Raw genomic sequence first — 27,234 nt, 5'->3', positions numbered from 1 at the left:
GGGGCGCGGCTGACGTGCGGCGGCGTTTCCGGGAAGATGGCGGCTGTCGAAACTGCTGCGGAGCCGGTAACGGTGGTGGCAGCTGTTGGTCCAAAGGCGAAGGACGAAGAGGAGGAGGAAGAGGAGTCGCTGCCCCCGTGCGAGACGGTGCGCTGGGCCCCGGTGGGAGCAGTGGCGGAGGCCGGGCCTGGGACGGCCGCGTTCTCGGAAGAGGCGGCGGCCGAGGAGCCCGGCGCGGCTCCGGGGTCCCCTCCGGACTCGCCCGGCCGGACGCTGCGGCGTCTGCGGGCCGAGCGGCGGCGGCTGGACTCGGCGCTGCTCGCGCTGTCCTCGCACTTCGCGCAAGTGCAGTTCCGCCTGCGCCAGGTGGTGCGCGGGGCGCCCGCGGAGCAGCAGCGCCTCTTGCGCGAGCTCGAGGACTTCGCGTTCCGCGGCTGCCCGCACGTCCTGGGTTACGGGGGGCCTGAGGACCCCGCCAGCGACGATGTCGATGGGCTCTCAGGGGACCGGCCACGATTGCGGGGCGAGAACCAGGTGAGCAGCTGGGGCCGGGCCCCGAGGGACATGGGAATAGGACTGGGTGGGTGACGATGCCGACGGGGACGGAGGTAGCAGTGGTGAGAAGCAGGCCGGTCTGGGTGAATACTGCGCGCGTCCGAGAAGAGGAGGTAAGACAGGTGTGCGAGTCCTGGGGGGCAGGAGGACAGAGAGGCCTGGGAACCTGATGGTGAGGGGTGCCCATCTATGGTGTGGGAAGAGATGCAGGTGTGGTGACGTGCGGGACAGAAGAGTGGTGAGCAGAGAGCATTCAGAGGGAAACAGCACAACCAACCAGAGCATTGCTGCTCCCGCTCACCTTCGCCGTTGCCTCATAATGCACCTAAGACCCAAGGACATTTGCTGATAAGTACCCCGACCTGGGGTTGAGAACATTGGCTAATGAAGTGTAAGTGAATTGGAATCCATGGAAACTTAGATCTACTGCCTGTTCCTGCTTTCCTGGAATCTAGAGAACGTCTTTAATATTTAGACTTTTCTATGGGTGGGAGCTTTGGTGAACAGCAGGATCAGTTAGTAATTGAAAGAAACACAACTCATGATTATATGCATTTCCTAATGCTGGTATTTTAAACCTCCTTGCCCATCCTGCCTAATAACTAGATATTATAAATGAAGTCCCTTTACTAACTGTGACAAGATCCATTCAGTTAGCCTCCAGTGAGTAATAAGAGTCTGTGAGCCATGCCAAGAGAACATTTCCTTGCAGTCTTTGAATCTCTGGAAGTGCACAGCTGAAGAGACTTGCTGTCTTCTCCCCCTTTTCATTCTTCAAGTTACAATCCGTTTACGCCTTTCTTCCCACTTGAATTGGTTTTAAGCAAGAAGACTTATCAGTAGCAGATATTGACTTGCTTATTTTAGTCTGAAATGTTTCCAGTACAGTCCTGTGTTTACTGTTCCACCCTTCTCTCCACATACCCACAGCTTTTCCCCATTCTTTCTCCTTGGGCTGGCTAGACAGCTTCCTCCAGTCAGAGCTCATTATTTGGAATGTCTTGTTCTGTACCTGTTTCAGTTCCGTAGCCTACAGCAAATGTGTAATGAGAGCTTACCCTGGGCCAGACTTGGTGCTAGGCATTGAGGGTACAAAGTCAAGGCCTTTGCCCTAAAGGCGTTCATTGACTGGGGGACAGAATCCTCAAGAAAGAATTCCAATGGGACATGAGCTAGAGGAGAAGTGTGTACACAACACAGCAAGAAATGGTCAGCTTTGTCTAGGGAGATCTAGGAAACCCGAAGGCTAGTTAGGCCCTCCTACGGTAGGTTTCTAAGAAACCACAACACTCGGAAAGGTTTGGAGAGAAAGTATCCTGAGAAAAGGCTTGCTTTCATGTTGAGTAAAGCTAAAGCAAGAGGCTTGCTTTTAAAATAGGTTGAACAAAAAGTTAATTTGTTGTTTATCATTTATTCTCTCTCATATCTTCTGGAGGGCTTGGTAAGTACCATTTGAAGGTTACGTTTAATATCCTATAGACTGCTGGTTTAAAATGCAGCCTTACACCTGCACGTGAGGTGCTGGTTTTGTTTTGTTTTTGACACTCAAGAAAGTTAAGAAAGAACTGGTATTTGAGAAAACATTGGCAAGACTTTACCACCCTGAAGGGTTTTTAATCATTTAAATGCAGAAACGACCTGATGGCCAACAGTGGAGAAAGGAATCCCTGGTGGGGGAAACTTACCAGACTTTTTTTTTTTTTTTTTTTTTTACATGGTTACCTTCCCACTCCTGTTATTGGCTTTTGAATTTTTTTTTCACTGCCCCAGGCACCTGCTTTAATTCTTTTGATTTTGCAGAAGTCTGTAATGCATTGGAGGGGTTTTGAACCTTAAGGAAACTGGTTATGAGTTATAAATCCTTTCTCTACACCCTTATCTCTAGATTCTCTTGCAAAATTTGGCTGCAGAAAGTGTTCAGGAGTTGATCTGTGGTAATTGGCTGTGGAGGATGGCATGTTTAGTTCCTGGGAGGCTGTCTTGGCTAAGATAAGTTGTCTCAATCCTAACTAGACTTTGAGGGGGGGAAGCTATCTTAACAAAAGGCTCTATTGTATTCTTATTCTATTTCCAGTAAGGGACAAACAGCTTCTTAAAGAAAACACGTTTAATAAATTGCCCTGGATGAAATCTCTATTCTCATTTTTGAACCTATCTTATGAATTCTGTATTTCATTGGGATTATTTGGAAACATTTTATGTTTCACTAGTCATTATTAGCTTGAGAGGATTCTTAATGTGCCTGGATTTTTCCTTTTCCTGTGAAATAGACCTAAGTATTTTCTTGTCTTAGAGTGAACAGGAAAAACGGGAACGTCTGGAAACCCAAAGGGAGAAGCAGAAGGAACTTATACTACAGCTCAAAACCCAGCTCGATGACCTGGAAACGTTTGCTTATCAAGAGGGCAATTACGACTCCCTGCCGCAGTCCGTGGTCTTGGAAAGACAGCGGGTAAGCAGATACTAGAGGCGCCTCCCCCCTTTCCGCCCCCCACCTAAGGTTACCTTGTCCCTTCCGGCATTCACAGGATGTTCTTTCTTAGGTTGTTCGCCCTTGGCCTTACTGAGAATCCCTTTGCTGGCCCAAATCAAAGAGAAATGGGACACGTCTTTGTTCACACATGGAAACACAAGTTCCAGAGCTCTATAATATGATAATTGAGCTCTTTCTTTTTGGTGGTTATTAGTTATAATATATAATAATAATAGTAATTTTTCATTTGCTCATTAAAACAGTTCTACTTCGGCACATCCTACAATGTAAATTAGCTTTTTTCCCCACCACCAGCTGATAAATATTCCAGGAATCCAGACTGGCTTTAATGCCGTATTTATTTAAGCAGTGCCCGGGTAGACAGGTAGACCTGCTGGCACAAATACAGCTACCGTCTCCCCAACAAACACGTTTGTCCCTCACTGTGATGTGGCTGTTTCTCTGGCTGGGCTGTAGTTACATTATCTGGGTTTCAGACTGTTCCAGATCTTGTCACTCGGGTATTTTGACTGTAACACACTTGGATGTTTAGTAGAGATTTTTGTTTAGTTGCTAGAGTAGGGCAAGAAGGGAGGAGGAGGACTAGACACTAAAGGAAGTCAGTGTCTATTGTCTTGGAGGCCTTGGGGGAAGCTAACTCTGAGGCTTCTTGGCTCATCAGCCACTTTGGATTATTCACACTGTTGTTCTTCTGAAAGTTGCCTGGCCTGGTAGAAAATCTGCCGTTGACAGGAGCCATTTCTGTCCGAGAGGACCCAAGGGCCCTTGTCACTTAGGAGAAGTAGCTCTGTGCTCTCACCTTGCTCAGCAGTTACATCGTTTTCTCTCACAAGTCTGGGCGTTCTGTCTGTCTGATTTAAAAGGTAGGAAGCTTACGAGCAAATATTCTCCTTCCTAACCCTTTCCCTGAAAATGCCAAAGGCTGTGCTCATTGCTTGTGGTCTTGATAGGTGATCATAGATGAATTAATAAAGAAACTGGACATGAATCTGAACGAGGACATCAGTTCACTGTCCACCGAGGAGCTCCGGCAGCGTGTGGATGCCGCTGTGGCTCAGATCGTCAACCCAGCCCGAGTGAAAGAACAGTTGGTTGAGCAGTTGAAAACTCAGATCCGAGACCTCGAGATGTTCATCAACTTCATCCAAGGTCAGGGGAGGGGAGGGGAAGAGAAGGGTGGACAGAGATCATAATAATTATATGTAGGGGCACCTGGGTGGCTCAGTCGGTTAAGAGTCTGCCTTCAGCTCAGGTCATGATCCCAGGGTCCTGGGATCAAGTGCCCGCATCGAACTCTCTGCTCAGCGGGGAGTCTGCTTCTCCCTCTCCCCCTCCCTCTCCCTCTGTGTGTGCACACGCTCTCTCCCTCTCTCGCTCTCAAATAAATAAAATCTTTAAAAAATTATTATTATTATATGTGATCCGAGTACTGGTACTTTTAGGTTTCTTGATATACTGTGTAGGAAGTTTGATCACTCAGTAAAGTAGCCAGCATGGTAGAATGGAAAGAACAGGGATTTTATTTTATGTTTTTAAAGATTTTATTTTATTTTATTATTTTTTTTAAAGATTATTTATTTATTTATTTGACAGAGACAGAGTCAGCCAGCGAGAGAGGGAACACAAGCAGGGGGAGTGGGAGAGGAAGAAGCAGGCTCATAGCAGAGGAGCCTGATGTGGGGCTCGATCCCACAACGCCGGGATCACGCCCTGAGCCGAAGGCAGACGCTTAACTGCTGTGCCACCCAGGCGCCCCTAAAGATTTTATTTTTAAGTAATCTCTACGCCCAATGTGGGGCTCGAACTCACAACTCCAAGATCAAGAGTCACATGCTCTGCCGACCGAGCCAGGCAGGCGCCCCAAAAACGTGGATTTTTTTTTTTTTAAGATTTTATTTATTTATTCGACAGGGAGAGAACATAAGCAGGGGGTGTAGCAGGCAGAGAGAGAGGGAGAAGCAGGCCCCCTGTGGAGCAGGGAGCCGATGCGGGGTCCGATCCCAGGATCCCAGTATCATGACCTGAGCCGAAGGCAGACGCTTCACCGACAGAGCCACCCAGTCGCCCCAAAAACATGGATTTTAGAGCCATCTAGTTCAGATCCCAGTTCTGCCACTTCCTGGCCTCGGGTCCTTGGGCAAGTTCCTGACTTCTTTAGCGCCATCGTCCTCACCCGTGAAGGATGATTCATGCTTCCCTCATGCAGCAAATATGTATTGAGCCAGTCACTGTTCCACACAAATAAGATATTTGTAAAAGTCTTATCATGTGTTAGGCGCTAGGAAATACTCTCTTTCCTCCTCTTTGTAACTGCTGGCTGCAGATGAAGTGGGAAGCCCGTTGCAGGCGGACAGCGCGCACTGCGAGTGCAAGGCCACTGGGAAGACCGGCAGTGGCCCCACCAGCACGGGCAGCGGCAGACTGCCTCCCGGCAACAGCAAGAGTAAGTACAGCTTCCAGAACAGGCCAGTCTAGAGAGAGAAGAAGTAGATTAGTGGTTGCCTAGGGCTTACGGGGTTGGGGAGAATGGGAATGGGAAATGCTAACAGTACAAGGTTTCTTTTTGGGATGATGGGTGCAGAACTCGTAAATGTACTAAAAGTCACTGACTTATACACTTAAATGGGTGATTTGTATGGTATGTGATTTATATCTCAATATAGCTATTATGAGCCCACGACAGTGCAGTCCAGCAACCCCCTAGGTGGCTCGTGGCTTCACGTGGGACCCATACTGTAGCTCAGAAGCAAGACTAGACCTCAGCTCGTGACTCTGTGCCATCGTGGCCCTAACTGATGAGCCATTGCATTTTCTAAACAGCGAAGGCAGAAGACGTGAAGAAGGTTCAGGAGACGGGGCTGCACCTCATGCGGCGTGCGCTGGCAGTGCTCCAGATCTTTGCCGTTAGCCAGTTCGGTTGCGCCACAGGCCAGATCCCACAAACCCTGTGGCAGAGGGGCCAGGCTGACAGGGACTACTCCCCCCTGCTGAAGAGGCTGGAGATCTCAGTAGACAGAGTGAAACAGCTAGCCTTGAGGCAGCAGCCGCACGACCACGTCATCACCTCTGCCAACCTCCAGGACCTCTCCCTGGGAGGCAAGGACGAGCTGACCACGGCTGTGCGGAAGGAGCTGACGGTGGCCGTCAGGGACCTGCTGGCGCATGGCCTCTACGCCTCCTCGCCAGGGATGAGCCTGGTCATGGCCCCCATCGCTTGTTTGCTGCCAGCCTTCTCCTCGGCCCCCGAGGCCATGCACCCGTGGGAGCTCTTTGTAAAGTACTACCATGCTAAGAACGGCCGTGCTTATGTGGAATCCCCCGCCCGGAAGCTCTCCCAGTCCTTCGCCCTGCCGGTCACGGGAGGCACCGTGGTGACCCCCAAGCAGAGCCTTCTGACGGCCATCCACGTGGTGCTGACGGAGCACGACCCTTTTAAACGCAGCGCGGACTCCGAGTTGAAGGCCTTGGTGTGCATGGCACTGAACGAGCAGCGTCTTGTGTCCTGGGTGAACCTGATCTGTAAGTCGGGGTCACTCATCGAGCCCCACTACCAGCCCTGGAGCTACATGGCGCACACCGGCTTTGAGAGCGCCCTCACCCTGCTCAGTCGCCTCAGCAGCCTCAAGTTCAGCCTTCCCGTGGACCTGGCCGTGCGCCAGCTCAAGAACATCAAAGATGCCTTTTGACCAGAGTTGCCTGGGCCCTACACCAGCACCTTCTTCTGTCGAGTAGGGGTAGATGGTTAGTCTTCTAGGACAGAAAGCGAGAGGAGGAGGAGGGGTTAAAGACGGTCTCCCTAGCCAAGTGACTGCACAGTCTGTTTTCCCTACCAGCGTAGCATCTCAGAGATGCTGGGGACCCTCCCGTTCAGAGGTTCTGCCCCGGTGTATAACCCGTGGGCACGGATATTTGAGCCTGTGTAAAAGAAATCAGCCAGGGCACACAGTGAATGGACCGCCTCATCGTGCCACATCTGCTTTTTCCCAAATCCAGGTTGCTCTGACCATTCTTTTTAGGGTGTTGCGTGACATGAGGGAGTTGTTGGTCCCGGAAGACCTTCAACGTGAGGCTCCTGTCCGTCAAGCTGGGAGCCATGTTCCTTCACTTCCCAAAGGTTCACGAGTCGCCAGGCCAGAATTTAAATTCCTTTATGAATACTGACACCCCTTCCTTCCTGACCCCCAGGTCAGGAGAGGCCGTGTATGTTCCCCAGTTGCCTCTCAAACTAGGAATGGGGATATGTGAGCACAGCATTTCTGAGGGAGTTCACCGAAAGTTGATTTCAACGTGGGCCCTTTTTTGTGGGTAAGCACCTGAAATCTGTTCCTGACAAGGTGGCCCTCTCCTCACGGCTCAGACAGTGGTCTTTTGGATTTAGAGCTGGTTATTTACGGGGAATGGCAACCATTGTCTGGTACCATGTCCTCTGGCAAATAACCCTTCCTGTGCACACCTCCCAGCAAGGCACTGACACGATCTTTTTGGAAGTCAATCCGCCAGAGGTATACTCCCCGAGAGAACCCTTGCCACCCAAGCCAAGTGCGAATGGGAATACGCTTTAGCGATCAGCAGCAACTCCTCCCAGGGTTGGGATTCCACCTGTGCTGGAGGCTGGATGATGGAGGGTGTCTGATCACACAGCAGGGACTAGAGCAGATCACCATTGACAGAAAAGGGACTGAGCATTTCCTTGTAAAACCGACTCTAGAGTGATCCTATTCGGTTTTCAGTATTTTAGCCTTTTGAGTTCATATTTATCATTCAGCTTGCATACTGCTTCCAGACTGACCAAAGATGGGCAAAGTGTATCACTTTCTGGAAAGCCAAATGGGATCTCAATACCGCCGATTCAGCATTGTTTCATGTATTAAATCGCCAGCTGCACTTTGTGTCTGCACTAGTATGTAGTGCATTTTAACTTAATTTTTTTCAGCAACATATTATTTAAGATGTATTATTGACAATTCATTAGAATTAGTCCTTCCGTGTGAAACAGGATAAGTGTAAAATGTGGAAAATGATAAATCTGTGATTGCTAATAAAATCATAGTATTTTATGTAGCTTCTCTACAAAGACCTTAGAGACTCTTGGCTTTGGTTTATAAGTCTGTCCGTGCATTATGAGCCCATCTGATCCAGATCAGTATTTCCTTGAGCAATGTCTGGCTCTTGGCCTTTCTGCCTCTTCTTGGCCCCCCACCCTGGGTCAGCTTGGCTTTGGTGGTGTTTTCTTTCCCCCGGACATCATCCCCCCATCTCACCCCGGCCTATGGCCCCATTCCCACAGCACACCTCCCCATACGTACCACTTTGAGAGCTGGCACTTTTTTTTTTAAGGAGGGAGAGCACACGGGGGAGAGGCAGAGGGAGAGGGAAAGAGTGGCTCCAGCAGACTCCACACTGAGCACAGAGCCTGACGGGGCTCTGAGATCACGACCCAAGCCGAAACCAAGAGTCAGACACCCAACCGACTGCATGACCCAGGCGCCCCTGGAGCGGGCACTTTTAAATCCATTTGTCTAGATAGCATGTAGGGTGGATGGTAACTGGTAAAGCTACACCACACAGCCCTGGATCACCCCAGGATTACCTTTTTCTAATCCTCACAAAGACTAATTTGTAACAAGGTTTTGTGTTAGGATCACAGGAAGCATTTTTAAGTCATCCTAATTTTTTAAAAAAAATTTGAGAGAGCACGAGTTAGGGGAAGGGGCAGAGGGCCAGAAGCAGACTCCCCCCGTCGCCAGCCTCATCCCCAAATGGGGAGCCCTACATGGGGCTTGATCTCAAGACCTGAGATCATGACCTGAGCCGAAACCAAGAGTCGGATGCTTAAGTGAATGAGCCACCCAGGCTCCCCATAAGTCATCCTAATTTAATTCTCACTACTTGTAAGGCAGGACAATATCTTCCCGATTTTATAGCTGAGTATCTTGAAGTCAAACATTTTGTCCAAAAACAAAACGAAAAAAACCCAAAAAACAAAAAACATTTTGTTCAGGTTTCTGTGATGGAAGAGCTGAGATTTTGAACTCAAGTTGCCTGAATCCAGATCCAATCCTATCATGTTATCTCACTGTATCATGCTGCTTCCAGATCTTTTGCTCCTCTCTCTCCTTTATCCACCACCTCACTCCACCATCACTTTGGGGAAGAGAAGGTATTTCCCACATACCCACCAGAAATTGCTGCTGCCAAGGGACTAGGCCACAAAGAGATGGGCAGACACCACTGCTCTACCAAGTTCTTCACGAAACATAAAGACAATGTGTAGAAACGCAGACAATCCCGCCAGCATCCCATAGTCATAGCTGGTAGTCATTGATATCCACATTATTAAGTCAGAGTTCTGTCCTTGGCTTGGGGTGAGGCACACAGGACAAGGCAGGAGAGAAGGAAACAGCCTAGGTCTAAGCATACGCAAGAACAGAATGAAAAAGAGCCATGGATGTGTATCCATACAGGGCAGCCTCCACTGTTAGAAAAGTATGATCTGCAAAGCTTTCTTAAAGATTTCTAAGATGGGGGCACCTGGCTGGCTCAGTTGGTAGACCATGTGATTCTTGATCTCAGGGTTATAAATTCAAGCCCCACATTGGGTGCAGAGATTACTTAAAATCTTAAAAAAAAAAAAAAAAGTTTCCTAAGGTGTTCTGCATTCATTCATTCTTGAATGCCTGCCAGTTGCCTGGGCCAGGCTAGATACTGAGAAAAGAGATAAATAAAACAAAACATATCCCCTGCCCTCAAGGAAGACACAGTCTAAGGAGATACCAAACCAACTGGAGATTTTGTGTAGCTTGTTAAAAATTGCTGGGTCCCATCCCAGAGATTTTTTATTCAGTAGCTCTGGGGTGAGGCCCAAAAATTTGCAATCCTAACAAGTTTCCAGGTTATGCTTATGCTGATGCAGCTGGTCTGGGGACCACACTTCGAGAACCACTGATCCAAACCAAATATGTACTTTTTAAATTTTTTTTTATTTATTTATCTGAGAAAGAGTGAGTGCTCAAGCATGGGGGGAGGGGCAGAGGGAGAGGGAGAAAGAAACCCAAGCAGACTCCGCGGTGATGCAGGGTTCGATCTCACGACCCCAACATTATGACCGGACGCCCAACTGACTCAGCCACCCAGGCGCCCCCAAACCAAATATGTTCTATAATAAAGATGACTATGGATTGGATTGCTGTGGGAGCACAGATTGATTCTGTCCAGGAGAACTCTGGAGTGGATTTGGATAGGATTTTTGCCTGGCTACAGTGGAGGAGAATAAAGACACATGGAACCACCCGAGTAGAGGGTGCGGAGAAGTGAGGAAATTAGGCTGCAGGAAAGGAGAGGTGCGTTCAGACTTTGGTGTAGAGAGCCCATGAGGAATTTCAAGCACATAAATGGCGGATTGAAGAGTTGTGTTGAGGGAAGCTTCCCAAAATAAGCTCTATAGATCATAGGGCTCCACTCCAGGCTGGAATTGTTATCTCCCAGGTTGGAAATCCATCTCTCATAAACATAGCAAGCAATTCTGACCCACATAAAAGTTTGAGGAGGAGAAGAAAAAGATCTGGGGCTGGATCGGTGAGGGGGCAGGTGGAAAAAGACACAAAAGATTTAAAAGACAACGAAAAATTCAGAAAATTTAGTACTAATTTGATTTGGAGAGTGTGAGAAGAGTCCAAGGCAATTACGAGATTTCAGGATCTGGTTTCTATTTTCCAAGAGAGACACAGCAAAAGAGGCAGCAGCAGATAAGGAGGAGGCTGGGAGCAGACTATGAAGATGGAAATGGGCAGGTTGGTGTGGCGTAGTGGGAAGAGCACTGGGTTGGGAATGAGAAATTACTCTTTGTCACCATCTCTGTGACTTTGCTGCTCTAGAATTGTCCTCTCAGAGGCCAGAGTAGATGATCTCCGAGGTCTCTTCCAACTCTAAAATGTCATATGCCAAATTAAAACAAAAGATTTTAATGGAATATAGAAATGTAAGTACATAATTACTGTGATAAACTACTGGAATAGGGTTGTGAGGGCTGCAGGGAAAACTGGTCCCTGGAGAGCCTTAAGAAGTGAACTGATAAGGGGCGCCTGGGTGGCGCAGTCGTTAAGCGTCTGCCTTCGGCTCAGGGCGTGATCCCAGCGTTCTGGGATCAAGCCCCACATCAGGCTCCTCCACTAGGAGCCTGCTTTTCCCTCTTCCACTCCCCCTGCTTGTGTTCCCTCTCTCGCTGGCTGTCTCTGTCAAATAAATAAAATCTTAAAAAAAAAAAAAAAGTGAATTGATGAAACCATGATTGTTCCCACATCTTGCCTAAGACCAATCCTGTAGATGCTTCAATGTTCAGATAAGCAAAAACTGTAAGATGGTTTCCCTTTTTCTTGAACTCAGAAGACAACTAAAGAACCATCAAAAAACACTTCCAGGGATGGTGACTCTTGATCTCAAGGTCCTGTGTTCAAGCCCCACCTTGGGCATGGAGTCTACTTTAAAAAATAATAATATAATACAATATAATATAATTAATATAATATAATATATAATATAATATAATATAATATAATATAATATAATATAATCACTCTTCCAGTAAGTGATGGAAAATAATTCAGTTTGGAGAACCAACTAGACCTGGGTTCAAATCTAGATTTGAATCTCATCTATGCTACTGCTCAGGGTCAACCTCGGATTGGTAACTTATCCTCTTTTATCTCAATTTCCCCATGTCTAAATGGGAGGAAGATACCCAAGATGCAGAGTTGTGAGAATTAAATAGGCTGTGGACTTACCTAAAAAGCCTAGCACTAGCCGGTAATTTCTGTGGCATCACTAGACTCCAAATATTGGGAATAGGCACCCTTGCCTGATTGATCTTCGTCTCTCCCTCCTTACGTCTAAGAGTGCACACTAACGGAAGTCCTCTTTTGCGGACTCTTGCAAGGCGTAAATATCAATTTAAAACTGTGTCCCCTCCTAGCGCCCGAGGAAGGAACTACAACCAAGAGTACGGCAGAGCAGCGGAGTCAAAAATCTGCGCTCTTTCGAGCGTTCCTTGTTCTCCCAAACTCCGCGAAATAAGGGACTCCTTTGCTCTTGCCCACTGCCGAAGCTACTAATAAAGTTTGATTTGAATAAATGAGCGCCCAGGGTCCGCTCTCCCCGCTAAAGCTTCTTCCGCCCACAACGGATTTCGAGAGGCGGGGCAGGCTTGAGGGGCGTGGCCGGAAGTGAGATCAACGCACCCCGGGGTGAAAGGTTAGCGGAAGTGTCCTTTCTTCCTTTCTGCTGTAGGCTCGAGTGCTGGTGTCGGTGAGTAGAGGTTTGGGTAGCATGTTCCAATCCGCCGCCATCCGCGGCCTGGGGTGGAGTTGCCGGGCGGCGCCGGGCGCTTTCCCCTGCTCGGTGTCTGGCGGCTTCGTGGCGGTCTTGTGCTACGAGCAGGGCCCGCGGGCGGCCTGGGCCGAGATGGCAGAGAGCGCAGCGTCAGTTTCCGGGCCCCAGCCTCGGCTTGCGCGTTTCTGATGGGCCCCTTCTCCTTCCTCTGCAGAGATGGGCAAGTTCATGAAACCCGGGAAGGTGGTGCTGGTCCTGGCCGGACGCTACTCCGGACGCAAAGCGGTCATCGTGAAGGTAACGAGCCTCTCGAGCCTCTGCGGCGCGCTTGCTTCCCGGGAGTTGGGCCGGTTTCGGAGGACCTGCAAGCTTGGAATTCAGGAGCTAGCTTGGCGGGGTATTCGTCCCTGAGCATTGCGGGTGGGGGTGAATGCGTGAGGGCTTTTGAGAGAGGAGGGTGCAAAAAGGGAGAAGCAAATGTGAGTGGAGCTGGGCGCCTAACACACAAGGCGTCCTCTGTCAAGGAGATTTTTAAAAATAATAGTGGCCAACGTGTATCGAGCGCTCGCTTGGTGTCTGGCATCGCCTTGCTGGTGTTGCCATGTCCAGTCCTTGAAGTCACCTAGGGGGTTCCTTTCTATTGCTAACGTGTAGAGACCCTAAGTAATTCAACTGAGATAAAAATGTTAAGTGCTGCGGCTGGAAGTCTGTAAAAAGAGGAGAAATTGTTTCTAGTCCAAATGATCACTTAGCATATTCTACCCCTCACTGTTGGCCTTCTGCCTACATTTTGTAGCCCCTGGTGAGAGCTCCCTAAGCTCTGGCCACACACACACCTGCTTCTGGCAGCCTTTGTTCCCTTTCCCCCCTAATCTGAGACTGGTTTTTGGAGCCAGACTGCCAGTTTTGGAGTCCTGCCTCGATCCCCCACCAACAGTGCAACCGTAGGGGAAGTTAAGAGATGCAAAGTCCTTAGCACCAGTGCTTGATACAAAGCAAGCAACTCCGTCAGTGTTAATATTGTTCCTTTTAAATCTCTTACCTCCCAGGAGCCTTCCCGGGTTCTTGTGGGAATGAATACGACCCTTACCTATTACTCTTTGTGCCGCGGAGCACAGTGCTCAAGACCGCTTTGTGTGGTTTTTCCCGTCGTGGGTCTCAGACCTGGGAGCCGGGGTGTTTCTTTTATACATGCCCCACATCTAGCACAGGGCCTAAGTAGGCCCTCAGTCAGTGACATGTGATTTTTGCTTGTTCAGAACATTGATGATGGCACTTCAGACCGTCCCTACAGCCATGCTCTGGTGGCTGGAATTGACCGCTATCCCCGCAAAGTGACAGCCGCCATGGGCAAGAAGAAAATCGCCAAGAGGTCAAAGATCAAGTCTTTTGTGAAAGTTTATAACTACAATCATCTCATGCCCACAAGGTGAGCATTTCAAAAATGTGAATGAGGGGTGCCTCGGTGGTTCAGTTGGTTAAGAGTCTGCCTTCGGCTCAGGTCATGATCCCAGGGTCCTGAGATCGAGTCCTCAAAGGGCTCCCTGCTCAGCAGGGAGTCTGCTCTTTCTCACTCTCTCTGTGCTCGCTTGCTCCCTCTCTCCCTCCCTCCCTCTCTCTCTCTTTCTCTCAAATAAAATCTTCAAAGCAGGGATGGGAATGACGGGACTTTCTTTTTGCCCCTCTCTGCCCTGCTGAATAAGGAGACAACCTTGCAACCATTCTAGTGTGGGGAAGAGACATCATTTTCATGTGTCACTTACGAAGTGGTGGTGGTTTCCAGTGTTGCTTCTTTAGTCCAGTGTGGAGCTGTGTTGTACCATTTTCTGTGATGACTTCCCTGACTTGGCCAAGCAGGATGGAAAATCTCTTCCAAGCTTGCCCTTTATCTGTCTCCTCACCTGAAAATTCTTTTTAAGTGTTGGGTAAAGATCGTTTCATTTGTTTACATTCAGAGTAAACACGGGCACTGGATCTGGCCTGCCTCTCTGCCACTCTTCCACTTTCCAGGATACTTATTGAAGGCTTCCCAAAATGGTTGGTAGGTAAAGGCAGCAAGCCTCCCTCCACCAACTATTTCCACTGGGCTGCCAAGCCCTTCAGTCCCTGGCCTTCCGCAGTATCGTGCGGCATACACACTGTCTTGGTGCGTAGGTTATACGGAAGTACAATGGTTGAGGGTCCTGAATAATGAATGGCAGAACCCAGCAGTGTGTGCCTTACAGTGTGCTGCCAGGGGCTGCGTGTTTACTCGTAAGCTGTCTGAAAAGGGCAGAGCTGTTACTTAGGTGCTGGGAAGCAGTGAGACCTCGGCAGCTAGCCGTCCAGCTTTTGTACTGTCAGCAGTGAGGCTGCCCCTGCCCGGGCACAACTCGAACAGCACTAAATAAAATGACTCCAGATAGAAAGCTGGCCAGCTGCCATGATCACAGTGAAGGAGCTCTAACAAAATGACAGGCCTTAGCTAGAAAAATGGTCACTGTGGAAAGTTGAGAGTGAAATGTGAAGTATTTCAATGGTTTGAGTCCATGTAAAGGAGTCCTTTTAAATTGGGAATTTCTGAAGAATATTCTCGGGTCTTTGGCACAGCTCCTATGGATTGCTCCTATGGAGACAGACCCTGACACCCCAGTGTCCCAGGAGTCCTTGGGCTGCGTGAAGGGCCCTGGAAGCGTGTGGGCTGCCCTTAACCTCCCCACCATTATCCCCAGGTACTCTGTGGATATCCCCTTGGATAAAACTGTCGTCAACAAGGATGTCTTCAGAGACCCTGCTCTTAAACGCAAGGCCCGACGAGAGGCCAAGGTCAAGTTCGAGGAGAGGTAAATGGATTTTGGTGGTGGATATTGGAATATGGTGGCCCTATCTTCCATGAGGGGAATTTGGTTTCACTGTTTTTCTCAATGGTGTCCTTTTTTCCCCCTTCTAGGTATAAGACCGGCAAGAACAAGTGGTTCTTCCAGAAGCTGCGGTTTTAGATGTTTTGTTTTCAGTCATTAAAAATACCAAAAACAAAAAAATCCCTGTCTGCCTGCGGCATGTATTCTTAGACTGGGAAGGAAGAACTTCCTATGATGAGACATTGGGTGGTGGGTGAGAGGCTGCGGGAAGATACAGAAAGTAATGCCTTTGTGAGACTTGGACAACTTCTGTCCTCAACCTGGTCATCCTTTTCATCATTTGGACACCCTCGGTGGGCAAGGTGTGAGCTACTGAACTGTTTCCCCAAAAAGGAGTACTCCTGACAGGTGCAGAGCAGAACCTGGGCCGCTCTACTCCCCCTGTCCCCCCCCCCCCCCCCCCCGTTGCAGACACCCACAGGCCCCACTTAGTGGGCACTGGCTACTTTGGATAGAGAGCCACCAGTCTGAGGATCTCAAACCAACCACAAAGTGCCGTAGTCCCACTTCGAGATTTAGTAGATCAGAATATCTGGAAAGTTGGGGCGCCTGGGTGGCACAGCGGTTAAGCCTCTGCCTTCGGCTCAGGGCGTGATCCCGGCGTTATGGGATCGAGCCCCACATCAGGCTCTTCCACTATGAGCCTGCTTCTTTCTCTCCCACTCCCCCTGCTTGTGTTCCCTCTCTCGCTGGCTGTCTGTATCTCTGTCGAATAAATAAATAAAATCTTTAAAATAAAATACCCCTTTAAAAAAAAAAAAAAGAATATCTGGAAAGTTATCTGCTGACACTGGTGCTTCTCTGATGACGCCCACCCTGGAGAGCTGCTCTAGATGATGGGGTGGGACTAATGAAGGCCTGAGCCCCAGAAGAACCATTCCTAGTGAGATCAGGAGAGGTCCCCAAAAGGCCTGGCTAGCAGAGACCAGCAAGAAACAGTGGGATTCAAGGGCCTTGGGCACTGTTGTGTCACCCCTGTTGCCAGAAGGGTATTTGGCCCTTCCGTCTGGCATTTTACCTTCCACTGGATACCTGTGCCCCTGCTGTGCTGGTAAAAGCTTTCCAGCTGAGCCGGTTCTAAGTCTCTCGAGGGAAGGAGGAGTCAAACAGGTGTATTCACCAAGCACTATGCTTGGCACACATCCACCTGGGATCTGGGGAAAGGGCTGGGTCTGTAAATGACTCAAAATCCTGGACTGGATACTAGGAAAGTCTGTTGTGCACTGTATCCTATGTGTTCTCGTTTAATTCCTCACCCTTAAGTATTGGGCATCTCGAGACAGACGAAGCAGCTTGCCTACTCAGTCACAAATGGAAGCAAATTCAAACCCTCTGACTAGAAACTTAAAATTCCCACTCTACCCCGAGGCCCAAGTTCAAATACTGTTCCAGCCTGGTTTGGTTACCGCTTGACTTACAGCCGCATGACCTCAAGCCAGCTTTCTACAATTCCCTGCTTCCGAAGTTGAGAATCCCACCCGGAAAATGTCAAAAACAACCAACTTTGTGGGGTGGTTGGGAAGATCGAGTTATCTCCCGTGAAGCGGATGCCGTGCTGGGCACGGAAGAGCCCCCCAGGCGGCCGGCTGTTAGTAGGGCTTCGTGAACGTGCCCAGGCTTAACCGGCCCGCTCGCGTTTCTCAGTCACCCTTCGTTAGTCTGCTCCGGGGAAATACCTTCACAGCAGACAAGATTCTACCGACAGGCTTGTACGGGGATTAACAGCCTGGGAACGAGCGGTTGACTGGGGTCCACATTCTGTTTGCTGTTTGTGGGTGGCTTCCCCTCAGGCCTCAAGGCGGTGAGGTCAGCTCCCAAGCCCAGAAGGTCTCCTCCCAGGGGCGGGGAAGCCAGCCGGGGGCGTGTAAACCTCGGCGGCAGGGGTTTGGCTGAAATGAAAGTGGAAGCGAATTCTGCAGGCAGAACCCTCCGAAGCGTATCTCAGGCCCGGCTTGGAGGGGACGAAGCCGCCTCCGAAGGTCCAAGCAAGAGTTTAGTTACAAGGGACACGGCCACTTCGTGCCCAGCTCTGAAGCCTCAGCTCTGGTCAACCGGACCCCAGGCCCGTGTCAGTGATGGATGATGCCGTAAGCGAGGAGTGGGGGGTGGGGGGGAAGCCGAGGAGCATTCCTCTCGGCGGGGAGTGGGCAGGTGTCTCAGGGGCCGGGGGCCAAGCCTCCCCGCCCGGCTCTGAGACCTGCTAAACGTCGGCGGAGAAACGGCTGGGATCACCTCTCCCCCAGCGCACTGCCTCGGAGACAGTCCTGTAACCTGCACCTCGGAAGCCCAAGGGTTCCTTGTGTGGCTGCGGTTTTCTGAGAGAATTCACAGTTCTCATTAGATACTTAAAGGGTTCTGTGACCCAAAAGCTAAGACTCATTCACACCCTTATCTCCTGAGATCTTACCCAACAAACTTCCCCTCCTTATATTTTATCCTAGAGTTGAAATAGACAGTTGCTCGCCTTACAGTTCATTTCAGCGGAACCCTGGGCCCTCTTCCGGGTCACAGGAAGACGTGGTCCTCTTCCAAGAGCTCACCTAACCCCTGCGTGCTGTAGTCTTCCCCTGCCTGACCTGTGAATGCCCCGACTCCTGCCGGACTAAGACTGGCCCCCTGTCTAGCCTGTTCGCCCTTGATCCCTAGACAAGCCAGCACTGTGTCTGATGCAGTCGGCACTCCATGAGTAGCTGTGGAATGAATGAGTCTCCTCCCCTCTCCAGCTTCTTCAGCCTTTCCCTCCCTGCTCCTCCCCCATCTGTTACAAACACACAGATGTCTTGCTGGGGAATCTTTCATTTGCCCCACAAATGTAATAAGAAAGATCACAGGCTCAGGGCGCCTGGCTGGCTCAGTTGGTGGAATGGGGCAACTCCTGATCTCCGGGTTGTGAGTTCAAGCCCCACGTTAGGTGTAGAGATTACTTAAAAAAAAAAAAAAAATAGGGATGCCTGAGTGGCTCAGTTGGTTAAGCATCTGCCTTCAGCTCAGGTCATGATCCCGGGGTCCTGGGGTGGAGTCCCGTGTCGCGCTCCCTGCTCAGCGGGGAGTCTGCTTCTCCCCCTGCTTGTGCTCTCTCTCTGACAAAATCTTTTAAAAATTAAATTAAATTAAATTAAATTAAATTAAAAAGTTAAAGCAGATAATCCATAAACCCATAAAGACTTAGCACACTGATTGTTAATGTTACTGCCAACCTTTCAGAACCTCAGTTCCCATGATTATCTTGATTCAGCCCCATCTTCTACCTCTGCCAAAACTACTCCCTTAAAGGGCCTTTCATATTGAAAGGTGGGTTCAGGAAACTTTTCTTTTAATCACACTAAGTTCATTATTGAGAGACGACCTCTATTAATAACATTTTGGGGGACGCCTGGGTGGCTTAGTCGGTTGAGCATCTGCCTTTGGCTAGGGTCATGATCCCAGGGTCTTGGGACTGATCCCTCATCTGTCCGGCTCCTTGCTCAGCAGGGAGCCTGCTTCTCCCTCTGCCTGCCACTCTCCCTGCTTGTGCTCTCTCCCTCTCTTGACAAATAAATACATAAAATCTTTAAAAAAATAATAATAACATTTTGGTGTCTGCCCAGAGTTTTTTTATGCCTTTTAATTTTTTTAAATATTTTATATTTTTTAAAAGTAATCTCTACACCCAATGTGGGGCTCGAACTCATGACCCTGAGATTAAGAGTTTCATGCTCTTCCTAGAGTGAGCCAGTCAGGCACGCCCTGCATTTTTGTATGTTAATAAGGTCCTTACGAAGTAAAACTTTTTAAATCAACAGAATAGGGATTATACTTCTATACAGTTTTATATCTTGCATTTTTGGCTTATTGTGAACATTTCTTCATATCGTTAAATGTTCTATGTCTTTTAATTGCTGCATGATATATTTATTTAGCTATTCCTCTGTTGTTGGATATGTAGATTTCTTTTTGTCAGTTTTGTTGTTTTTTTATTGTTTTGCTTTTGTTTTTTTAAAGATTTTATTTATCTGTCAGAGAGAGAGACAGAGCACAAGCAGGGGGAGCGGCAGGCAGAGGGAGAAGCAGGCTCCCTGCTGAGCAAGGAGCCCGATGGGGGACCCCTGAGATCATGACCTGAGCCAAAGGCAGATGCTTAACTAACTGAACCACCCAGGCATCCCTATCTTGCCGTTTTTAGAAAAAGATTTAATTTAATTTATTTGAGAGAGAGAGCTCAATCATGAGCAGGGGGGAGGGATGGAGGGGGAAAGAATTTCAAGCAAACTCCTCACTGAACGTGGAGCCCAGTGTGGGGCTCGATTTCACCACCCTGAGGTCATGACCTGAGCCAAAACCCCAAGAGTCAGTCGCTCAACTAACTGAACCACCCAGGCCTCCCTGTTTTGTTCTTAATGTAAGCTCTACACCCAATGTGAGGCTTGAACTCAGACCCTGAGATCCAGAGTCACGTGCTGCATGCTCTACTGGCCAAGCCACCTAAGCACCCCTCTTTTTGTCTGTTTTAAATAAAGCCACAATAATAATCGTTGTACATAACTTCTGGCTATTTCCTTATAAGTAGGACTGGTTTTTTGTCGCTCAGTCTCCGTGGTCATTCTTTTTTTTTTTTTTTAAAGATTTTTATTTATTTATTTGACAGAGAGAGAGACAGCCAGCGAGAGAGGGAACACAAGCAGGGGGAGTGGGAGAGGAAGAAGCAGGCTCCCAGTGGAGGAGCCTGATGCGGGGCTCGATCCCACAACGCCGGGATCACGCCCTGAGCTGAAGGCAGACGCTTGACGACTGAGCCACCCAGGCGCCCCTCAGAGGTCATTCTGAATTCGTTCATCATCGTAGTTGGCCTGTTAGCAGATTTAGCACAGCTGCGGGCTCCTCTTCCGTGAACCCTTTCTTCACACTCCCGTTCTCCCTCCAGGTTCACTGACCCCTCCTCTGCATTCTCCTTGGCTGGTGCTTCTTTGTTCCCCTGACCTCTTACTGGTGGGCGCCCCAGAAATCAGCCCTTGGACCTCTCTATGTCTGTACCTCCCTCGCTGTTGCTCTCATGGAGTTGTGACACTCTCTTGTGATCTTACTTAGTTTTGTGACTCTGTCTCCCCTGCATGAATAACCCCAAACATTTCCTTCCGGCCGGACATCCTCCCTGAATACTAGATCCCTAGAGGCAACTGCTACTCTCCATCTCTACTGACATGTCAAATAGGCACTGCATACCCGACATGTTCAAAATAAGCCCTTTGTTTTCTGCCCGAAATCTCTTCCACCCACGGCCTTCCCCATCTCAGAAAATGGCTCTCATTCCCTCCAGTTGCTCAAGCCAAAAAGCTTGGAGTCATCCCAGGCTCCTCTCTTTCTTCCACACTCTATTTCCAATCCATCCGTGACTTCAGCCAATCTAGGCTCCACTGCCCCTCACCGCCTCCATTACTCCCACCTGGTCCAAGCCACCAACGTGGCTCTCCTGGACACTGTAATGCCTCCTCGGTGGCCTCCCCGCTTGTGCCCTTTCCCCACATCAGTCTACTCACACAACAGCCAAATCAACCTGTTAACTTTTAAGCCTGTCTGTGGCTTCCCACCCCACATTGTATAAGAGGCCCTGCATGGTCCGACCCTGTTTCCTCTGTGACTTCATCTCCGGCCACCGTCCCCTCAATTCCTCTGCTCCTACTCATTGGCTTCCTTGCTATCCCTCAGATCCGCCCGACAAACTCCCATCTCAGGGCCTTTGCACCTGCTGTTCCTCTGCATAGAACTCTCGCCCCATGTACACATGGCTTGCTCCTGCATGTCCTTCAAGTAAATGATCCAGTGTCGTCTCAGCAAGGCCTGCTCTGATCACCCATTTCAGATGTACTCCAACGTTCTCTCTCCTCCCCCTGCTTGGTTTGTGTCCACAACACGTACCACTAGCACACTGTAGATTTTATTTATCTGTTTATTGTCGGGCTCATCCTCTAGAATATAAACTCCACAAGGAAGTTGTGTCTGGTTTTTTTTTTTTTTTTAAGATTATTTATTTATTTATTCGACAGAGATAGAGACAGCCAGCGAGAGAGGGAACACAAGCAGGGGGAGTGGGAGAGGAAGAAGCAGGCTCATAGCAGAAGAGCATGATGTGGGGCTCGATCCTATAACGCCGGGATCACGCCCTGAGCCGAAGGCAGACGCTTAACCGCTGAGCCACCCAGGCGCCCCAGAAGTTGTGTCTGTTCTGTTCACCGCTGTGTTTCCAGAGTCTGGAGCAGTGCCTGGCACCTGGTAGAAGCTCAGTAGCTAGTTGTTGAAGGAGTGAATGAGAAAGCAAATGAGCGCGTGGGCTTCTTCTAGCCTCCTTTCCTTGGAGCGCTGCTCCATCCCCCCTCCCCCCGTGTCTCTGACAGTCCCCAGTCCTGGCCCTGGCCCTCCTTATCTTTGGCCAGGCCTTCTTCTTCTTCTTCTTCTTTTTTGTTTTTTCCTCTGCCATTCCTTTCGTCTCCCCTGACCCCTGACTGGGTATCCTCGAGGGTTACATTTTTAAGGCTCTGTCCCTGAAAGAGTTCTTCCTGCCATTTGGCTTCTTCCATCACCACATGCCGTTCCAACCTAGAGTCCTCTGCACCAAATCCTGTCTTGACCCTGTGTCGTCAACGGCCTGGGGTTTGACTTACTTTGGCCCATTAATTAACCCTGACAAACTTCAGGCCCCTCATCTATAAAATGAGGATTAACAGGGGCGCCTGGGCGGCTCAGCCAGTTAAGCGTCCGACTCTTGATTTTGGCCCAGGTCATGATCTCAGGGTCATGGAATCAAGTCCCACAATGGGCTCCATGCTCAGCACAGAGTCTGCCTGAGATTCTCTCTCTCCCTCTCCCCCTCCCCCTCCCCTCACACACTCGCCCACTTTCTCTCTCAAATAAATAAATCTTAAAAAAAAGAGAGAGAGATTTAATAAAATAGAAAGCATTCAACATAGCACGCATTATGTGCCAGGCACCATTGTTTCCAACAAAATTATATATAGGTGGAAATTGCTATTACGCCCATTTTACAGATGAGGAAACCAAGGCACAGAGTTCCATAACTTGCTCATTGTCTTGCAGTACTAAGAGGAGCTGGATGTAAGCCCCAGGAGTTTGGTCCCAGAGTTTGTGCTTTTAACTGTTACATGGAACTGCCTCCCAATACCCCTGTGATGGACATAGACAGCATGAGATCTTATCTCATGGGGCAGTTACATTGTAAAGTTGGCAAGTAAGGCAGAAGTATGTAGGTAGTCAAAATTAACCTTAAATCATTACCCCAGCGCTAGAGTATCCAGCATTTGCAGTCCGTCAACGAGCTCCACGTAGAATGAATTGCAGTTCTTTTCCGCGGAGCAGCAGATGCTCATTGGCTTGTGTTTAGGAGACCCTGTTACCAAGTGCGTGAAGTGAATTCATGTAAGTGACGATGATCAGCCTGTGTTGTCCTTCAGAGGGCCCTACAAGAGAGAAGTTCCGGTTGGGAGCTGGAGACAGGGGACAGTTCTGTGATTCTTAAATTAAGGTGGGGTCCAGCTGTGCCCAGCACCTAGCAAGCCCCCAGTAACCACCGGCTCACTTCCTTGCCTGTTGGGTCCCTGGCTTTTTATCAAACTCTTGACATCCAGGTCTACACTCTTGGCATCATCTCTCCAGTTTGTCCCCGCTGCCTCCTTACTAGAAACATCCAGAGTCCTGGAGCTTTCCTCATGAAATGTGCCTACCCGCACATGCCCACTGCCAGCGGCCCAGCTCAGCTCCTGCCACGTCAGTGGGAATTAGAACCTCAGAGTCTCACTCCTTTATTAATGGGATGAACCCCGCTGCTTGGGTTCATCCTGCCATGGCTGCCAAACTGCTCTCTTAAACACCGTGCCCACCCCTTCAGCCCCCCTCAGAAATCTTCACTAGCTCCCCATCTCCTACTGATATCAGATCTGAACTCCCCTGCTTGAATGGTTCTTTTAAAAACTCTATATTTATTGGGGCGCCCTGGTGGCTCAGTCGGTTGAGTGACCGACTCTTGGTTTTGGCTCATGTCATGATCTCAGGGTCATGAGATTAAGCCCCACGCTGGGCTCCACGCTCAGCACAGAGTCTGCTTGAGATTCTTTCCCCCTCCTCCTCCTTTCCCCTCCATCCCTCCTACCGCTCATGCGCTCTCTCTCTCTCTGTCAAATAAATAAATAAAATAAAGTCTTTTTTTTTTTAATTGGGAAGATAGGGATGCCTGGGTGGCTTAGTTAAGTGTCTGCCTTCGGCTCAGGTCATGATCCCAGGGTCCTGGGATCAAGTCCCGCATCGGGCTTCCAGCTCAATGGGGAGCCTGCTTCTCCCTCTGCCTGCCACTCCCCCTGATTGTGCTCTCTCTCTGTCTCTCTGACAAATAAATAAATAAAGTCTTTAAAAAAGAAAAAAAAGGAAGATATAGGATACCGGAACCACATTCCCATGTGAGAAAATCTTGGCTGGAGCTGAGGAGAGGCTGCCACTTTAGTGGGGACATGCTCTCTCCAGTTTGTGAGTCCCAGCACTCCCTATTATCTACACTGACTCCTTGGACTCATTGATGTCATCTAACTGGCCCTTAAAGACACCTTATTTGTAGAAATATAAAGAACTGAGTACCTTTCTCACTACTCATAAACCAGCATTATTTGGTCAAGGCCTAGCTTTCCTCTGCTTAAAAACAGAGTGAACTCACACTGAATGTCTTCAGTGCCCTCTGTAATATGCTCCCATTCTGGCATTCATTCACTGCATTCATTCATTCATTCAACACACATTGACTGAATGCCTGTTTTGTGCCAGGGACTCTGCTAAACACTGGGGGTACAGAGATGACTAGGACAGAGTCCCGCCTTCCCAAGTGAGCTCACACTTCTCTGAGCTGACCTTATTTATCAGGCTTCCCAACCACAGAGTGAACCCTGCCAGCTAACGTCTACCCCATCCCAGAAACAAAGGTGCATTTATTCGTATCCCTGCTGTCATTCCCTTGCCCATGTTGTCACTCTCTGTCTCTGGCCCTGCTTCAAATCACACTCAGTCTGAAAGGCTGCTTAGTACAGTGGAAAGAGTGGCAGTCAAGGGACAAGCTGGGAGATGTGGAGTAAACTGCTCCCCCACTCTGGGCTTGATTTCTTTTGGGGGGGGGCCTTGATTTCTTCACTGGAGAGCACAGATTAGCAGTCTGGAGTCAGACTGCATAGGGTTGAATGACTTTGGGCAAGTCACTAACATCTCTGAGCTTTGGTTTCTTCATCGGTAAAATAAGGTAAAGAGGGAATTTATCTCATAGTGTGGTTTCAAGAATCGAGTGATACAATCCATATAAAAAGCTTGGCACATGGGGCGCCTGGGTAGCGCAGTCATTAAGCGTCTGCCTTCGGCTCAGGGCGTGATCCCGGCGATCTGGGATCAAGCCCCACATCAGGCTCCTCTGCTGGGAGCCTGCTTCCTTCTCTCCCACTCCCCCTGCTTGTGTTCCCTCTCTCGCTGGCTGTCTGTCAAATAAATAAATAAAATCTTAAAAAAAAAAAAAAAAGCTTGGCACAGTGCCTGACATACAGTAAGTGCTTAATAAATGTTAGCTAATAGTATGACATTTTGCCACTCTAAGCCCCCACTCCTTCTGGAGGCCTCCCTACTGATGTTAAGCCCTACGGGATGATCCCTCCTCCATACTCCAGATGTCCTCCACAGTCCATTGTGTGAACGTACACGTGGTCTTGGGTAGCGTTTCCTGCAGACCCAAGGGCTGGTCTCTTGTCCCTGTGTCTCCCTGTGTCAGTGCCCAGCACCCCTCAGCAGGAGCTCCGTGTTTGTTAAAAGCAAGGTCTCCTGCAAAGAACCAGCTGTGGCTGCTGCCAGGGCTCCTCGGGCGCCCCCCAGAGGCCTCCAGGGATGAGGCCGGCCAAGTCCTGAGGAGAGCAGGCCAGGACCAGCCCGGGGCAGGGGAGCAGGGCTGGGCTGTTCTGGAGCTGAGTCCCAGCTCTGCTGTGGGACAGTCCCCAGTAGGCCCCCTTGCCCTGGGCTCCTTCTCCGGGAAGGCAGATGGGTGTGTGCTCATTTCCCCACGGCTCTAACAGGCCCTCGGTGCCCTTCGGGAGGAGCAGGCCAGACTGAAGAGCAGGCTGCAGGAGCTGCAGAAGCAGAGGGGGGCGCTCGGGGACCCAGCCCGAGACCAGGTAGGCTGGGGGAGGGGTGTGGCCTGGGAGGAAGAACTAGAAGTTCGTTTCTCTCCTTGCTGTGTCGCCTGAGTATGTGGCTTGAACTCTCTGGACCTGTCCTCTCATCTGTAAAGTGGAGCTACCGAACTTGCAGGGTTATGTGAGGACAAGCTAAGATCTTGGGTCTAAAGTGCGAGTACAGGCTTGACCTGCGTTCATCTCGTTTATCCCGCTCTTCTTTCAATCAATCAATGTATTCGTCCCTGGCATGGATCACATGGAACACTTTCCTCCTGAGGGGCAGGGGTGGGGCGTCTCCCACCCTTGAAGGCTGCATCAGCCTCCCCTCCCCCACCTCCAGGTCCCATTCGGGGTACCTGCGATCCCCCTGGTGTTCCGAGGACACACTCAGCAGGGCCAGGAAGCGCCCAAGTGTCTGGTTTCCAAAGTGCGGATCTGCTACCCTCTGCCCGGAGGCTCTGCTCTGATCACCTTCGATGACCCCAACGGTGAGTTCTCCCAGAGGCCCCGGGCGGGAGGCAGGGTGGCTTCCCAGCACTGACCCTGCGCCCCCGCCCCAGTGGCCGAGAGGGTGCTGCAGCAAAAGGAGCACGAGATCCGCGTGGAGGAATGCCGGCTGCGGGTGCAGGTGCAGGCTCTGGAGCTACCCGTGGTGACCTCCATCCAGGTGACGAGCGGCGGGGTCCTGGGCCATGCAGGGGCTGCAGTTCGCTTGGGTCCCGGGCAGTGGGGCCGGATCTCTCCTTCCTGTCCACCCCTAGGTGTCCACTCAGGTAAGCAGGCAGAGCGTGCTGGTCAGCGGGTTTCCTGCCGGCCTCCAGCTGAGTGAGGAGGAGCTGCTGGACAAGCTGGAGATCTTCTTTGGCAAGACCAGGAACGGGGGTGGCGATGTGGAGACTCGGGAGCTCCTGCGCGGGGGTGTCGTGCTGGGTTTCGCTAAGGACGAAGGTGAGGGCCCTGCCCCCGAGATTGGGCTGATGGAGGCCTCAGGCCTCAGACCCCAGGAGAGCAGAGCCCCTGATGCTAGAGGTCCACCCCTCTCTCTCCCCGCAGTGGCCCAGTACCTGTGCCAGGTTGGCGACTTCACAGTGCCACTGGGCAGCCAAAAGTTCCCTTTGAGAGTCTCTCCCTACCTCAGTGGGGCGATCCAGAAGGCTGAAGTAAGTGGGAAGATAGAGAATCGGGGGCTGGGCCAGGCGCCTGCCTGCCAGATACTTGCCCAAGAAAGGAACAGAGTCCCCAAACCCCACTCCCCTCCCCATTGCCAGCGTCTCTGGCCTCCTTGTTCCTCCCCTGCCCCCAGGCGTCTGGCCCGCCCCCAGTCCCTGACTCTCAGGAGCCTTTCCCCATCTTCTGGCTCCTTTTTCAGATCGAGGTCCGGCCGGTGCCCCGGTCAGTGCTAGTGCTCAACATTCCCGATGTCCTGGATGGCCCGGAGCTGCAGGACATCCTGGAGATCCACTTCCAGAAGCCCTCCCGTGGAGGTGGGGAGGTGGAGTCCCTGAGAGTCGTGCCCCCGGGACAGCGGGGCCTGGCAGTCTTCACCGCCACCTCGGGCTGAGAGCCTGCCCTCCTCATAGCCCGCCCCCCTCCACCAAGCCTCTCGAGCCAGGCTGGAGTTGGGTGCGCGGAGGCAGGAGATCCTGCAGGTCAACAGCGGCAGGGATTATGGCTTGTGAAATGCTGCCCAAGAGTAATAAAAGTGGCGTGACCGTCTTCTCATTTCATTTCCTGAAAGGAAACTTGATTTGAGCATGGAAGAAGGAACCCTAACCTTCCA

At 50.2% G+C, this 27,234-nt stretch overlaps 3 protein-coding genes across 4 annotated transcripts; all 3 read left to right on the top strand.

The window, feature by feature from the left end:
• Positions 1-8,126, top strand: RUNDC1 (RUN domain containing 1). The gene is made up of 5 exons (XM_045781584.2): positions 1-534; positions 2,849-3,007; positions 4,000-4,198; positions 5,373-5,492; positions 5,870-8,126. Exons 1-5 carry the CDS (start codon positions 37-39, stop codon positions 6,733-6,735), a joined length of 1,842 nt encoding a protein of 613 aa, XP_045637540.2. The 5' UTR covers positions 1-36; the 3' UTR covers positions 6,736-8,126.
• A 4,121-nt stretch (positions 8,127-12,247) lies between these two features.
• On the top strand, positions 12,248-15,393 carry RPL27 (ribosomal protein L27). The gene is made up of 5 exons (XM_045781713.2): positions 12,248-12,349; positions 12,588-12,670; positions 13,633-13,802; positions 15,085-15,195; positions 15,303-15,393. Exons 2-5 carry the CDS (start codon positions 12,590-12,592, stop codon positions 15,349-15,351), a joined length of 411 nt encoding a protein of 136 aa, XP_045637669.1. The 5' UTR covers positions 12,248-12,349; positions 12,588-12,589; the 3' UTR covers positions 15,352-15,393.
• A 1,735-nt stretch (positions 15,394-17,128) lies between these two features.
• Positions 17,129-27,176, top strand: IFI35 (interferon induced protein 35). Of its 2 annotated transcripts, XM_045781623.2 has the most exons (7): positions 17,129-17,360; positions 25,353-25,451; positions 25,795-25,942; positions 26,015-26,121; positions 26,216-26,402; positions 26,508-26,614; positions 26,824-27,176. In XM_045781623.2, the coding sequence occupies exons 1-7, from the start codon at positions 17,349-17,351 to the stop codon at positions 27,013-27,015; spliced, it is 852 nt and encodes a 283-aa protein (XP_045637579.2). In that variant the 5' UTR covers positions 17,129-17,348; the 3' UTR covers positions 27,016-27,176. The 2 variants fall into 2 exon arrangements, with proteins under 2 accessions (XP_045637579.2, XP_045637580.2); XM_045781624.2 differs by lacking the exon at positions 25,353-25,451.
• The last annotated feature ends 58 nt before the right edge of the window (positions 27,177-27,234 follow it).

Source organism: Ursus americanus, chromosome 23 (genome assembly GCF_024610735.1).
Source record: "Ursus americanus isolate L20-20 chromosome 23, mUrsAme1.1.p, whole genome shotgun sequence".
Classification (NCBI taxonomy): Eukaryota; Metazoa; Chordata; class Mammalia; order Carnivora; family Ursidae; genus Ursus; species Ursus americanus.
This window is presented reverse-complemented; position numbering and strand designations above follow the sequence as displayed.